The sequence below is a fragment of the Orbicella faveolata genome, unplaced genomic scaffold (genome assembly GCF_042242905.1).
Source record: "Orbicella faveolata isolate gen_17 unplaced genomic scaffold, um_ofav_v1 contig_35, whole genome shotgun sequence".
Classification (NCBI taxonomy): Eukaryota; Metazoa; Cnidaria; class Anthozoa; order Scleractinia; family Merulinidae; genus Orbicella; species Orbicella faveolata.
In genome coordinates, this window is record NW_028301564.1 from 3,013,091 (window position 1) to 3,030,166 (window position 17,076).

The following is a 17,076-nucleotide window of genomic DNA, read 5'->3' on the forward strand; positions in this document are numbered from 1 at the left end:
CTTCTGATTGGGTGGTGAAAAACAAGAACCCAAACAGATGGCCGTTGCCGTCCCTGTCACAACGAATTGTGATCTTTCAAATTCAAAACTCGAAACCGCCTTAGGTCCGCGTTGCCTTTGAAGTTAAGCAAAGTAACTCTTCGTAAGAAACTCCAGTTTTCTCATCAGAAAAAGAAAAGAATTCTCATGTAAAGCAAAACGACTTACCTGGAGTGACATGGCGCGATGGAAACTGGTCCAAGTCGAGGTTAGGATGTTTCTGTTCTATTTAAGTCTTAACTTAACACCGTTACCATTGTAACTTGCACCCCCTTCTTTCAACCGAGTTTTAACTCAATTCGAATGGTCCATCGTTTGTTAAGTCATCTATTATTATTGTTAAATTTTAGCAACTGTATATTTTCCTGGGTCTTGGGGATTTTCTTTCGGCACAACTCATAAAATCATCTATTCTTCGATTATAAGCTAATTTTATGCAAACTACAAACAGGTTTTAAAATTTAGAGTATCTTTAGTAATAATCTTTTTTGAAAGCTCGTTTTACGTCCGTTTAGCAGATCCTTGAATTCTTAACTTAAAGTTTGTTTTTAGTATTAAATGTAATTAAAATCAACCTTGCTAGGGTTTGCTTTTGTAGGAAATATGTGCTCTTCGGGCGATGTGCCAGTTATTAAGCCGATATTCAAATGTTTCATTGCATGTCAATTTTTAAGAAAATGCAAATATCTTTTCGAATTATTCGCAAAGGCTTTATTGTATGCCACGCTATAATGAATGGTCTGAAAGACCCAGTTAGCGGGATATTTTGCTTGAGAATGCTCCGGACATTAAACACAAAGAAAGCAAATTGTCTCGAATTTTGTTTTCCTTTGTATACAGACAATATTTTCTCCTTCGTCTTTTTTGTTTTCCCCGTCATTTGAGTCTAAATATCAAGGTAACTGCTAGTGTCGAAATTAGACTTTCTAGCGCATTTGCGGGTGTCTTGAGAGATGCAACCAGCTACACCTTTATCTGTTTCTTTTGTAAGGGAAATATTTTGAAAACAAGGCTTGAATTTAAATCATTGACCACAAAAGACCGGGTAAATATTTTCATGGAAATTATCGTATTCGTTTGAAAAGCTGGCCACCACGCGATTTCTGTGAAATATCCACTTCAAGATGTTTTTCGGGTAGATCGTTTGTAATTAAAACCTGTGTAGAAGATAATAATTTTGTCGCATTCTCGACTGAAATAAATGAGAGTCTTGAAAGGGTATTATGCAATCGTGAGAGAATACTGCGATGGTGCGATTGTAACAGGCGAACGAAAACCTCATGCTACAAAAATATCACTAAGTTACACCGAGGTGATTGTTTCTTAGAATTGTGCCGGCAAAATTAATTGACCGTTCGACGGAAATGACTCGCTTGTGTAAATTTGGTTTTACGAAGTCTGCGTTTGTTGAGCGTTTAAAATTGCTAATATTTGCTTGTGTACTGTTTCCATTTTTTTAAACCAATCAGAGGAAACGTGCTTCCAGTCGCTGTCTCAACCTTTGTATTCAGCTTTACAAGTCAAACGCTCTGAAACTATTGCCGTCAAATGTCTTTGTAGGCCTTTCCACAAATGTCACGTAAAATCACCTAAATTTCATTGCGGAAATTCTCCTAAATGTCACAAAAAGTTTCTAAATATATCGAAAAACACTCTAAATATCTCCCAGGGGAGTTAGGAGGAGAATTGTTACGAGGCATCAGTATATCCCGAATTTGGTTCGACTCTGTCACGACGTGTGAATCAAAGTTGTTTTCCTGCCGTGTCACAGTCGAACCTGATTGCAGTTTAGTTCGGCACGGCAGAAGCACGACGTCTGAACTGGGCCTTAGCGCTCAACCTTTGGGCGATAGTGCCCGTCCAAGATTGTAACATGTCAGTCACTAAGCCGATAACGATCGAGAAAAGGCCCTCGCATTGTCAAGTACTAAACAAAATCGTCGATAACTCATTCAGGGCTAGAAACCCAATTTAGGAGCCAGCTACGTCAGTACAGCAGCCATTGTTCATGGTGAAGGTAAAATCTGCAAATAAAGGGAGCTTATTCCGGTTTCTCCGCCCTTCTCGTACCCTGTCTGAATTAATTTAAACTAGTTAAAAAGCCGGATATTGTACAATATTCTAGCTATCACAGGACACGCCTAATTAATGCTACAGTTTTTTCAAGAGTCAAAACAGTAAAAATAATACCAACTCAAAATGATTCTCGATGCAAACGGTCGATAACAACACCGTTAATACGACTTGTTTGCGCATCAATTTCTTTTACGCTAACTGATGTTAATGAACCGATGTTAGTGAGTTACTCTCAACACGCCACAAATGTGTCCGCCATTGCTCCGGCTAATCAAAATTAAGCGGTAAAGCGTTTGAATACACAGCTAAAATCTGCGAAATTCACTGACATTTGAGAAATGGGTTGAAATTTTAACTGATAACAGAGTAATGCCCGAAAATTTATAACTGAAATTTTGATCACCACTTGCACTTACAAACCCTTGTCATTTCGCTAACTGTCATCGTTATATAGCTGCTGAGGTTTAGGTGAATATAACGCGCTCTCTTATTGGTTGATTTATGGCCACATGACAATGGCTAAATATAAATGTCGCAGCCCACTCTCCCACTAATCAGTGGTTTGTAGTTGCTTTAACATAGGAAAAATTATTTTTGCCTTATTAATTCACACTAAGCTAAAGCCATGTAACAAAAGCCCTTTAATTACTGCTCCTCTGGGAAAAAGTCGAGGAAAACATAGGTTCGATTTCGGCCGCTCTCTCGTGTAAAACATATCGAGATTCTCGGGAAAACAATGTTAAGTGTTTTCCTCGGGACCAGTAATTAAGTTCATTTTATTAACGGATGGTGACTGAAAGTCGTCAGGTTCCTCACAATATGGCTTCACTCCAAAATTATTCGACATAAGGATGATTAATGGTTAAATAAATTTTTAACTATCTCAGCCAAGTCGTTTGAATTCCAAAATTGACTCCTTAAATGTTTCTGACAAAAAGCACTTCTCGGTTAACAAAAAAAACAAGCCTTGCATTTCGCTGGTTGCTTTTGTGAACTGATATTAACCGTTATTGTGCTATCAACGTATGCAGACGAAGTTGCTGATTTCCAACTCATCGTTACGTAAGTGGACAGCTGGTTGAAAAGTTTCTATGTTGTTTTGTTAGGTCCTTGCCGAGTTTTTCCCTGTTTCCGTGGGTAGATGTGAAAACACTTGCATACCAGAATATAATTTTTCACTGAGCTCTAAATGAAACATTTCCGGCCGTCAAAGGCATGATTTATTGTTCGTAAAGAATATTCACACTTCGCTGAATACGCCCTTTTGTAAATAAATTAGTAAGGGAACAAGAGTATGGAAAGTTGGTCGAATACAAGAGCGAAATACGAATGAAGGAAGGAAGGAAGATTCACTATATGTTGGTGTACATACCGAGGTAAAGAATTTGGTCGCAAGAACATGCCTTATAGAACATTTACATCTAAAGGATAAAATAACAAACAACTTGGTTATAGTCGCGCGATTTGTCCAATCTATATTGCTCGTCTTCTGTACCTAATTTCGACTCCTGAAATGACATGGTGACAGATGCGTTCGCGAAAAGAGCTTTTTAATGGCTGAATTTTTAAAATTGTTAGTGGATTTACAGCTGGTAAGCCTAATTAGAATGAAAACGTGATTATTTATTATGACTAGCCCAACAGTTTTTTAAAATTCTGTCCTGGCATTCTGTATTTACTCTCTTGTACATCATGAAGCTCTTTCAATTAACACACTGTAGTGTCTTCTAAACACCGACCAAACACTGTTGGCCTGTTGCGCGCACGTTTCTCTGGGTGGCGAGATGGTTTCTAAAACCGACCGATCACTGTTGGCCTGTTGCAAGCGCGTCTCTCTGAGGGGCGGGAAATTTATCAACAGCTCTGTCAAGACGTAATTAAAAGACTTGAATAAACGTCAAATATTTTCTCACTTAACGGTATCTATTTATTTATTTATTTATTTTTTTTTATTAAAGGCTAGGAGTCAGTAAGTGTCGTACGTTCATGAGATGACTGATTTGTAAGTGACAGAGCTCTATATAAAACAGAATTAAGCTTTAAAATATAAATTAAGGACAAATAATTATAGTAAAGCGTCCAAAGATAACTCTAAAATAAATCACTGAGAGTCATGTGCAGAAGACAACATCGCAAGAGGAACAGTGAGTTAAAATGAAGAATCGAGAGGTGGATCATCTGAAAAGTGGAAAAGAAATGAATTGCACCGAAAACAGTCAGAGCAAAACACAAGTTACAAGCTGTAAGTTTTTGTTATATATATCATTATTTTGTATATGTTGGTTTCTTGATTCCAATTAAGCTAAAGGCATTAGAATGATGGCAGCAGACGATTTCTATTCGATCAAAATTTATTTCATATCGCTTTATACCTGGTATGGCAACTTAGCTTGAGTTATCGCACTCGCTTAAAAAAAAGTCGCAACGCTTATTAAATTTTTCGATGTTACGATGTTGTGCTTATTTAAGGGGATGGTTAAAAAAAGTTTAAAGACCTTTTCGAAATCGTTACAGCTCTTTTTCCTAAGACCATAGGAACAACCAAAACTCAGTATTCTTTTTCCATGTCGGAGTTAAGCGCAACTTTAGAGCTGAAATACTTTTTCTGTCATGAGCGGCGCCCATTTGAGGGCTGAGCTTTTATCGGGTAAATACCGTATTCTTATTGATATTCTAATCTACGCCATGTTGATATGATACTGAAAAGCCGCGTTTAGTGTGTAGCTAGCTCGGATGGCTGCTAAATCCCTGGCAAAACGATTAAACATTTTTATGCTAAGTCTGGCTAGTCCTGAATAACCATGACTGAAGCGAAACGTGGGCTGAAAATATCCAAATGTACCAGTGAAATAATCCAACGGACTTCGCTTGACGAAAATAAAATATTTGAATTTTAGCCGGTGGATCAAACGTGTTGCTGGACAAAAATATTTGCTAAGCCAGAGCCTCACAGTTTGGTAAAATTTCGTTTTCGTAAAAGAACATATATATGTACACGTACGGTCACAACCGTGTTGTGCGACGCTTATGTATTCGGCGATAAAATGAATGAACAGGTAACTTCGAAATTTACCATTGTTTACAATCATGAGTCACGTAGACTTTGTGAAATGGAGCTATTACTGACTAAGCAATTATTTAACGTGTTGTCAAAGCGATATCGAGCCATCAAAGAAGAATGGTTGGACCACAACAAATTGACCAAGTCGAATTCGTCTTTCAGTTCCGGCTTCTGTAGTGAGCTCCTTAAAAAAAACCGCAAATAGTCAAAACATTAAATTTCTCATAACATATATATCGAGGGCAGAGTACTTTTATGTTACTATGTACACGTACGGTCACAACCGTGTTGTGCGACGCTTATGTATTCGGCGGTAAAATGAATGAACAGGTAACTTCAAAATTTACCATTGTTTACAATCATGAGTCACGTAGACTTTGTGAAATGGAGCTATTACTGACTAAGCAATTATTTAACGTGTTGTCAAAGCGATATCGAGCCATCAAAGAAGAATGGTTGGACCACAACAAATTGACCAAGTCGAATTAAAATTCACCTGCCTTTTGCAGTCATTTGCATTTTGAGACTAAATTGACGGATGATAATCATCATTAAACCGCTTTTTTATTCTTCTTGGCTTGTGTTTTCGATGGCAAAACAAAAAAAAAAAATTAGCGGCGTACCAACGCAAACTCGGGCAATAAATTAAAAACTCGACCTGAAAAGCACTGGGCTTCAAATTCGTCTTTCAGTTCCGGCTTCTGTAGTGAGCTCCTTAAAAAAACCGCAAATAGTCAAAACATTAAATTTCTCATAACTTGAGCCGATCCGAAGGTTGAAATCTCGCGCTACCATCTTTTTGTTGTGTATCGGCGGAAATGCAAACCTTCTCGAGGTGTTCGCACGCGATTTTGACGGAAAACGGCGCGCGAAGTGAATTTCGTGTCACAGTGACGTCACAAATGAATGCGACGAGACTCGACAACCCACTTGTTTGAAAGATAATATGTTACTCCGAATGCAAAATGGCTTCCTAGCGGGCGAGCGATTCGTAGCTCAAAATCAAATCGTGAATTACAAACCGAGGCCGAAAACATGTCGGCCTCTCGCCGGCTGTTAGGTCTACGGAACGCATCGTTCGCCCCGCAATTGGGTATTAAAGGGCTGGTAAGTGAATTATTATTTCATGTTCTCGCAAAGTATAGGCCAAGCCTGAGAAAATGAACTTTACACGTTACTGTATACGAATTTTACTGAATTTTCACGTTAAGTCTCAAATTCATGGCACAGAAATGTGAATAATTTGAACGTTTGGGATAAAGCTTGAAATCAGAAGTGAATTGTTACTCATCCCGACTATCGGGCTAATTTTTAAGATGCAGATTGAGCGATAAACAGAGCAGCATTATAAAAAAACTTCTTTCTCGGCATTTCATTAGTCTCTTGACAGAGATATATTTGCTTTGTAAGGAATTTTTATGATCTCTTTACATTCCTGGGGTACCACGCAGTGCGCGCATTTTACCGCATTTCCATTTTGAAACTTCGTTGTTTTGACTTGAAAGGCTTTCCTCCTGTATTTTGCTAAACAAAGCCCCTTTGTCGATCCCTGAAGCAATATATCTTAAGGAAATTTTCGTTTAAAGGCGCTGAACGTTATTTTCTTAGCTGGATTTTATTATTACATTTCTTGTTTGAAAAGTAAGCTATGAATATTTTAAGACATCGTTTAATAAACTCGGTGCTTGTTGAAGCGGTAGGGGCGGAAAGTTTATGTACTCGCAACCTTACATTAATACTAAAATATAAACTATTTTCTTTGCCAGGGAGTGCATACATGAAATATTTACCCAACTTCGGAATAAGAATCACTCTTTTTTTCCGAAGGAAAGTTGTTAGATTTCCTGGTGTTATTTCATGACTCAAAGTAAATAAATAATTATCTACCAGGTCGCAAGAGATATTCTCTTTGAATTACCTAGTTTGAATACAAGGTTTTCTTTCTGGTTTTGTGTTGTCTAGGATGATAAGATATTCTTATACTACTGATTTTATCAAGCGCAAGTTTTTTATTTTCGGTAACCGCCAGGGTATATTTGAAACTATCAGAGTAGAATTTCTATTAAAACAATATGGATTATTGAGCGCGTTCAATCTCCGATCTTCCTGTAATATATCCCGCAATTGATCAGTTTTAGCTGATTTGGCGTTTAGAGTTTCATTGTAAATGTTGGTGCATCGCAAGCAATGGAAAAAAACCTGTGGCGCATGTCTTGGCGGGAATTATTTTGATTTTAGGAGGTTATTTCGCTGAACGCGTTCTGTGTGTCGTGTGTTGACGAATTGGTCTAGTTTATTCTGATGTCGGGCCATAAAGAAGCCATTTCAAAGACGCAGGTGAACACACTTGATGTTTTTAAAATGTCAGCTGCATTTATCGTCATAAGGAATTTGCATTTTCCTCAGCTACAGAAGCGACTAGTGAACAGAAACAAGGATAAACATTGATATGGACGTGTTTGAGATATTATTTTGCCAAAACTCGTATTTGTGGTTGTGAAAAAGATACTTTCTCATCTCAAGTTCTTGGAAAACGGCGCCACTAATTTCATAAGCGCCTTTTAAACTTATTTAAATTTCCTCGTTATTTTTCAGAAGCAATTATATATATTTTTAAATTTTTCGAAGCTTTAGGGACTGTCTGACTTCCAAAACAGAGTCGACGAAGTTTCGAGATCGAAAAATGCTAATGTTTGTTTTCTTCTTTGACGAAAAAGCGTAAAAACTCAGGTTGCTTCTAAAAATAAGAATCAAATTGTCTTTTAATGAGTTAAATACAGGAAGTCAAAGGCCTTAAAAGATATTTGGTTACAAAAAGCCGGACCCGGCATGGTAAAACTCAAGCAATTTTTAGGCGAAAACAAATTAGAATTAACATAAAGAATGATCGCAACAACGCAGTTTTTCAAGTTTATGGGTCGTTTAACATCCTGACAAGTTCCGTAGCCACTCTGTTTTTTTTTTTTTTTTTCACAGAAGCAACTCGACTTCGCTTTTGCTTCAGAATAAGTGAAAGCACAAAACACTCAATTTAATGTCAAGTAAAAATAGTTTTATTTGTAAAAGCCTTAAATGCACTCCTATAGTCACGGAACCTAAATTAAATTCGCGTCATTCATTTTACGGTCGAGGCCCCAATGTGAAGCCATTTAGTATTTAAAAGTTGTTGTAATTTCGTGCTTTTGCAAAATCTTAAAACTTTCGTCGGTCAATTTGAAAATCGACGTTTTGTGTGAAAGGGTTCACAGTTCAGCTTTTTGTTGATGAACTTCGTAAGCGTACGTGCAGGCAAATTCCCCTAGATATAATAATTGCACGCCTTTCGGTTCAGATAACTCGAGAACAATTAAAAGCTCAAGGGATGTACAGGAAGACAGTATGCAATCTACATTGTTTTGTCCGGATGATATGATATCTAGCATGTTCTGGCCACGAAGCGACACAAGAAAACTATAAATATTGGGAAAGCGATTTAGAATACCAATGTGGAAAGAACTAACCGAAGAGAGGTAAATATACACCTTACTAACCAGGCGAGAGGGCCGTTGGAGAAAAATATCTTGATCCTGGGTCTTTGAGCTCTTGACTGGACGTATCCAGCAGCGAGGTCCATACGGAAAGTACCTTACCTTTTAGACCGATACCTTAGACCGATATTCGCCAGGTACGGTCTGGAACAAGCTCGGCAAAGAAAACACTTATTGCACGACTTTGTGATTGACAAAGACCTGCAGAAACTTACCTTTTCGAATACTTGGCTGGATATTGGACCTGAAGTATAGCTTTCTGATTGGCTTATTCTAGTTATTGGTGCTCTCGGGAGTCTTAGTCGTGTTTAAGATATTTACGGTTGGTAACATTATAATGATATTGAATTCTAGAATGTCAATTACATGTGTTAAAATCCAGGGATGAACACTCTGGAGATAGGTTGTAGTAACCTTTTCATTCATTTTCTTTTTGTTCCTCTATAGGTTTTTTTTTTCAATACTATTATTAATTACAATGACAAATATACTTATAGTACTGGCACTACATAAAACAACAACATTACTTACAATACTACATACAATGCCAACTTTATTTTCAAGTTCACGATACCATGTGTTATTTGGCACACCGTACCATGCCTTATTAGTGTTATAACACTAATTCTACTTCTTGTTCTACTTACAATTCTAACATAACCTACAATAGTAACGTTCATTTTTGTTTCTTTCATAGGTGATGTCTCTCAGCTCAAGCTCAAATCCTCGGCCCAATGCGCCGCTGCATGCCTGTACCATCCGACATGACTCTCTCTTCAAAGCCGTGTGGGACTGGATCGTGCTTGTGTTGGTCATATTCACAGCCATCGAGATTCCTTTCTCAGTGGCGTTTATAATGCCGCTGCAGGACGAGCACGAGGGCTCAATTGGGTGGAATTTCATTAAAGTTACTCCGCTACTTGTCTTCAATCTCTGGGTAGACCTCATGTTTATTGTGGACATTATAATAAATTTTAGGACGACTTTTATCAAGCCGAACACCGATGAGGTGATAAGTAGCCCTAAGCAAATTGCGCTGCATTATTTGAAGACGTGGTTTGTGGTGGACTTCGTTGCAGCCATACCTTTTGAGTCTATGATCACACCGCGGGTTGACTCGGTAAGTTGTTCAAATGAAGATCTCTCAGTGAAGTACAAATAACGCTGGAAACGAGTAAAAAATATCCAGTGATATTTATACATTTGACAACTTAAGTTTAACACTTTGTATTTTAGAATGATAAACCCCACTACTGACTCGTAAGTCGGTAAATCTTCGTTGATATACCGGACGGGTTCCGATAATTATTGTCCACTCACATCACAGCCCGAACACTAGAACGTTGCTACGTCGGCCTGTTACCATTGTACACACTTCAGATTAGAAAAAAAAATCACGTCCTGCTTTTTTTTGTCGCGTCTCTGATGGGTATTAGTGAAAACGCCGTAAATTGCAAACATTACCTTCGGCACAATGGCTCGAAAACCCTCGAGTAGTTTTAACATAAAGACCCGTAAGTAATTCCGAGGAACTGGACTGGAAAGCCTTTTTGGCTCTGCAATCTAGACTCCCTGAATTACTCTGTTCATTTCGATGGGTAACTGGAATTTTATTGCCGAGGGAAAAAGTTTGGGGTAACAAGGAAAAATGAGAGAAACAGTTGCAAGGAATCTTATGGCATGGGACATAGTTTCTCTCAAATCGTCGGATCTATGACATTGTAATGTGGAAAAGATATTGGGTTATTGCAGTAACGTAGCAAAATATAATTTTGACAAACTTTGGTCTGGAGTTTCTAAAACAAACTGTAGTTGATATGCTTCCCCACACAAACTTGTTCTATTCTACTTGTTCTTTTCTGAACTACTGATTTGGAGTTCCTGTCCAGTTAACGACAAAATCTTCCCTTTGATATAAGAAATTGAAAGTATCACGTGGGTTGAATAAAAGCAGACATTTTTGATAGATTTTTCATTTCTTTTGTAAGTGTTTAATAGAAGAAATCTATTTTGTTTTGAACTAGGCGACAACCTTGTTTGGACTTCTGAAGAGCGCGCGGCTGCTGCGCCTGGTGCGAGTGGCGCGAAAATTGGACCGCTACTCAGAGTACGGGACAGCGGTGGTCATCTTACTGACAGGTCTTTTCACTCTAATCGCTCATTGGCTGGCGTGTATCTGGCACGGGATTGGTAATTCAGAGAATAGAAATGAGTTTGGCTGGATACAAGAGCTGAAGAAAAACTTGAACCTTAATAACAACTCTACAGGTCCAGACATTCAAACTCGATACATTACGGCTCTCTACTTCACTTTGAGTAGTCTCACGAGCGTTGGATTTGGAAATGTCTCCCCAAACACTGACGCAGAGAAAATCTTTTCAGTTTGTGTCATGATAATTGGAGGTAAGTCTCTTTTTCATGTTCGTGTAATAGTTTGCCATGGAACTTGTCGTAGAACGAACGGCCTCGTGTTGAAAAGCCCTCGTGTTGAAAAGCAGATTATTATAGTCAACTACCTGTCTTTATGGGAACTCTTATGTTTTATGAATTTATAAAAACCTGTTGACTATAGTGACACAAACAAGTCACTCTGTTCGTTCACCTTGAAATTAAAAAAATCTCTTCCGTTACCGAGGTGATTTATTGTGTTATTGCATTATGTTCGTGAGCGGTAAACGGAACCGGTGCTCGACTAAAACACGTCAAAATCTGTAAAACGGTAAACTCTAAACGGCACAAAACTCTCTAAAAGGCACAACAACTGCGCACTGGAAACTGTCTAAAACTCTGCCGATAAACGTCCACGCAACTTAAATTCGTAAGCGCAACTAACGTACGCGTAACTTAAATTCAAAATGTTTCGTACGCGTAACTTAAGGTGTCTCCATAGGGTAATTAAATATGGTGTTGCGCGCGCAAGTGTTATGTTTTGAATGCTGTTTTTGCATTCGCTTTCACACCCAGTCTTTTCAAACTTATTACATGCAATAGCGTTTTGCTATCATCTCTGTTAAAATTTTGGGCTTTAGTCCAAACAAATGTGTTTTTTACCGTTTGTTTGAGCCACCTTAAATTCAAAGTGTTTCCGTGCGCGCGCGCGCTATTCGCGTGTCACGCCACTTCGGAACTGTCTTCTTAACACATTATGTTATTGGGTAACATACATTAGAGCGGTTTTAACTGAGTGTCGTATTAAACCAAACCAAAGCTATCACTCTTAGCCAATCACAAAGGACATGGACAATCCAACGAACTAGTCAACGAGTACGAGCCACTCACGATTGGTTTTGATTTAACTTCTCATTGGCATGAAAAAGTGGCGTGAGTGAATTAAACAAACGTGTAGAGATGCAAAACCAAAGGAAATTAATGCGAATCACTCTTTACATCCTATTTATAACCCTTATGCTGCTAGACTGAGGAAAATTCATCTTTTTTCCGTAGCTCTGATGTACGCCTCCATATTTGGAAATTTGACTGCTATCATTCAAAGGCTATATTCTCGTACTTCTCGATTTCACCGAGATTTGAGAGTTATCGAGGACTTTGTTAAATTTTACAAAATACCGAAGTCCACTAAAGAGGAGCTGGACGAGTATTTCAGACACGAATGGGCTTATACGAAGGGCGTTGACATGGAAACGGTATGTGTGCACCAGTGGCGAGCGAATTGACATACTTTCGTAGACTAGGAACTTCGCTTTTTGAGAAATATGAATTAATAGTTAATATATGGCTAACCTCGTGCATTATAATGAACTGTACCGCCTGAAAGTGCTGCTTAATAACTTTCATTTGAATGGTCACACACAAGGGTTTTTGCAAATCATAATAAACGGTACCACATGAAAGTACTGCTCAATAGCTTTCGTTTGAATGGTCACGTATTATGGTTTCATTCACATACATTTTTAAGTTTCAAGGCACATATATTGACTAGAGTTTTGAGTCTGGAACAGATCAAAATTTTGTATTCTTTATACCAGGATAAAAGAATGCATTACAGTTACAATTCTGTTAATCTAGGAAGTTGTGACAAAGTCTCGTAACGCAATTACTTGATGCTAGTTACGCCGTTGGGGGAATACTATTTATTGCCGGGTGAACTCTCATATAAAAGTGACGGGGGTGCTCGTCGGGGTTAACATTCGTGTTGTGCTACCCCTTGGGGTGTTAAAATAGAAAATGACCTCCGCGAGAGTTATCGCGCGCGGTACCTCTTAGGATATTGAGCCAAAAAATGAAACAGGAATTATTTGTCAGTCAACTGAATTTTATCTGCCTCATTCATAACGACTCATCTTCTAAAATGTTCCATTAGAAATTAGCCACTTAAATAGGATATAGATTTATGACAACGTTTTCAAAAATCTTTACAGGTAGAAGGTAGTCAATGTATCGTCTTTATCGCTATTTTAAAAAATATTGTCATAGTGTCAGTTAATGTGTTGTTTCAGGATTTGTACCTCTAAGGGGTAATGTTGAATTGGCACCACGCCCACAAAACGAGATTTTGCTACCATTTAGGGTTTTTTTTGGAAACTTCCGACGAACACCCAATCATATTATATGGAAGTGTCCTCCGCCCCTGGGCAGTGATTTTGCAAAGTGAATACTGTTCTAGAGAACACGCTGATATCACCAGGAGTGTCTTGTTACAAATCACGTCGCTCCTGGGGCCAGAACCGTCTTGTTTACCATGCCATTAATGATTGGAACACTTTACCAGATTTAACAGTTCAAACATTCTAATTTTTAGAGGACTCCTTAAGAGTATCGCTTAATTTTATCTTATAATTTATACATTTTAAACTTTAACTTTGTAAATGTAGAATAGCTAACGTTTTTGAGCTTGTAAATTTAGCTTTTTAAGGAATGCAGGGCCACCCTGAAAACCACGTATGTGACGTGGGCTCCATGTTAAAATATCTTTATTATTGACAGCTCATTTCTTGTCTTTAGGTCCTCAAACGTTTTCCCGAGTCTCTTCAAGCTGATGTCTGCCTTTATTTGCACAAAAATTTATTCACAGAGTGCTTAGCGTTTAAAACTGCTAGCGAGGGCTGTTTACGAGCACTTGCGTTGCGGTTTAAGATTCGACATTATCTTCCTGGTCACTTCATCATTAAACAGGGAGACGAGGTCAAACGTCTTTACTTCATAGCGAAAGGAAATATCGAAGTTGTCAAATTTGACGAGACCATGCTAACATTAGGTTGGTGTTCAAAGTTTTCTTTGATTTTATTCCTCGGCACCTTGCTTGGACCAGAGCTTACTTTTTACTCCTCCTGAGCTTATTCTGGTTTCTGTAGCGTGACGTGACTATAACAGTGAGCATGACGTGACTATAACAATGAGCATGACGTGACTGTAACAGTGAGCATGACGTGACTATAACACTGAGCATGACGTGACTATAACTGTGTTGTTAGTCAAGTCTCGCTCTCTTCCTCTCTGTATCCGAGTGTGAAGGGAAAACACAAGAACAACAACAACAAATGCAGAAAAACTACAAGGGAAGGAAATACCCGAGAAAACGTCGCAATTTGCACGTGTGCAAATATATTTGTGACAATTAAGACAAACAAGTTTGATTCCGGTTTATTTAAACTGATCAAAAGTGGAATTAAACCATTGGTTACTAGGTTTTGTTCTGTTTCCCACGTTTGACATGAGTTACATGTTTTCCCGCGCTAGCCACCAGGTATATATTTTCCCGCGGTTTTATAGTACCGACTACAATTTTTTCCCGCGCTTCGCATCAGGCCTTTATTTTCCCGTGATTTAGTACGGCTGCATATTTTCCCGCGCTTGGCGCCAGTTGTAGGCTTTTAGGACGTTTATTAAGACCACCTGCACTTAGTTTGGTTGACACTAATTGGTTTAATGTGTTATTCGCGTTTGTCAGCGACGGTAATTTGTAGATCATGCTTTCTTATTGTCAATATTTACGATGCATCAATCAGTGCTTCTTTGCACTCAGTCAAAACATTCTTCTACTTGATTGACAGGTAAGGGTGATGTCATCAGTTGCGATTACAGCACAGTACAGAGTATGTACATTCCTAAAGCTAACGCCAGTCTCCGCGTTCAAACTCATGTTGAGATCCATTCAGTGGCCTGGAGCGAGTTAGTTGCGGTACTGAAGGCTTACTCCTCCTTTCGTGAGGAGTTCATCACTCATTTGGAGCTGGCATATAATCTGGGACACGAAGTGGAGGTACGGAAACATAACGCCAACTGCTACTCGTACCACGTGGTTTCATACTAATCAACAAATGCTACCATAAGTGTTTTGAAGGAAGTCTCTTACTCTTTTATAGTCAAACCAAGTGAGGTGTACCCCTCAAGATTTTTTCTTCTTTTTTAAGGTAGATTGTTTCCAAGGTCTACCATGCAAACAACCGCTACTGTGTGGCTACTTTGTTTGCTAGTGTCTATAAATTTAACCTGTATTTTGTTTCTTCTGGAAGTAAATAAATTAAGTTGCTCTGTATTTTCTGCACAGGAAGACGAAATTGTCTTATTTCCAGAAGAAATTCACCCGGGCTCTCGAAAATTATCTAACGCCCGATCAACATTCTCTTCACGTCAAGGAGTCGACAAACTCGAACGGTCAGGTTCACCAACATTTATTATTAATGGGCGACTACCACAGGATCAGAACGCTGCCTCTGCCATTGATTTACACTCACGTGCCGGCCGACCGTCTGCGAGTGGAAGCGAGCCAAGAATCCATACGCTTATGCCGTCGATCCATTCCACTCTTCCTTCGTTACACACGCATTTGACTTGTGATCAGGGTCCTTGCACGAACGGGACAGAATTGAAAGTTCTCGAGAAACGGCTAGATAACATAGAAGCACGACTGGTAGCCATGGAGGAACGCTTAACAGAAAAATTTGAGACAATTCTGCGTCATTTACGAAGTAAAAGTAGTGGCTCCGCTCCTGAACTCAGAAATACAAATGTCTGACAACGTATTACTTTTGACACAATTTATCGGTTGATCACGTGTTTTTGTTCACGTGACTTTCATAGGTTCAACAACACGCCTAAATTATATCGAGATGACAACTGTCATGCCATGCTGTAAATAGTGGAAACTTGGTGGTTTTCCGGAATATAAAGCTTGAAAAGCTGACAATTTAGTGACAGTAATTGATTGCACTGTGACAATTTCAATTTTTTTTGAAAAAAAAAGCAATGCGTGAATTAAACAAATGAGCAAAGTACAGAGTCATTGGCAAAAGGTACTTCTCGCTTTGTGGAACGCATTTCGTTAGGGCCTACGGGATATTCAACTTTGCATCTGACAAATTGACCGGGAAAATTATTGTTTGTTTATTTTGATGACTTTGTATAAAACATTTTTGAAAAATTCGTCCTGTTTATACTGGAAAGTACTTAAAGTGCTATGCATAATTTCAGAAACGTAACTTCCCGCTAACATTAAAGATCTATTGACTTTGTCAAACTACTCAGTAATGCATGTATGCACAAAATGAACCAGTTCTTTGTGCCGGTTCTAAAACTTTACACTCTAACATCAAAACGTTAATATAATTATAACAATTGTATAATGATATGAACAACATGCAACTTCTAAAGTGGAGAACTTAAACAGTTCTTGAACTGCTGACGTAAGGTGAAGAAATCCACCGTGATTAATTCATAGCAACTACGCTTTTCAGCTTCAGTTTTTGATTTTAAAATCGTGTTGAAGTTGCGATATTGACACTTGTCTAACAGAGCGAATTTCATCCAATTTTTCAAACCAGTTAAGTAAGAATTGTTATTTCTATTTATTTATTCAAGTGTGTTATATCATAAAGCTCATTTGTTATCCTTTGTCACGTGAATAAATGAATAAACTGGTTTCATACGTTTTAAACAAAAGTGATGCTTATTGTTTTGAGCCTTGGGCAGATAAGGACCACGCCCGGTTTTCAGCAACCCTTCCGGTCCAATTAATAAGCGTGATTTTCTACATATACCCGCCACCACTGAAATTTTACGGTCAGCCTATAGTTGTGTTTGTTTTAAAATATTTGTTTCAAATATACGGTCTTGAAAGCTTCTACTTTACGACGGAGGCCAGCATAAAATTTTTTTAACCTCTGCAGCAAAATAATCCTTTTTCCCGCCTACTTTCATCCATTGTCCCCGAAGATGTGACGGAGATCGTGCTCGTGGGCTACTCGTGGCCTGCTCACTCTCCTCGGTATATATGGTTTCATTCTCTTCGCTCTAACGTAGATAGTAGAAGGGACCTACTCACCATGGCTCTGATAACTCTTGCTTCACGGTAACCTTTCGCGCGCACTTGTCGTCGTGCGCTTGACACGCTCCCATGATTACGCGAACTTAAAA

General features: G+C 38.5%; 1 protein-coding gene across 2 annotated transcripts; it reads left to right on the plus strand.

The window, feature by feature from the left end:
* The first annotated feature begins 15 nt into the window (after positions 1-15).
* LOC110068901 (voltage-gated inwardly rectifying potassium channel KCNH6-like) lies at positions 16-16,602 on the plus strand. 2 transcript variants are annotated; one of them, XM_089273221.1, is made up of 7 exons: positions 16-247; positions 9,401-9,823; positions 10,728-11,106; positions 12,148-12,347; positions 13,666-13,918; positions 14,715-14,923; positions 15,212-16,602. In XM_089273221.1, the coding sequence occupies exons 1-7, from the start codon at positions 218-220 to the stop codon at positions 15,677-15,679; spliced, it is 1,962 nt and encodes a 653-aa protein (XP_089129347.1). In that variant the 5' UTR covers positions 16-217; the 3' UTR covers positions 15,680-16,602. The 2 variants fall into 2 exon arrangements, with proteins under 2 accessions (XP_089129347.1, XP_089129346.1); XM_089273220.1 differs by lacking the exon at positions 16-247 and adding an exon at positions 4,979-6,283.
* The last annotated feature ends 474 nt before the right edge of the window (positions 16,603-17,076 follow it).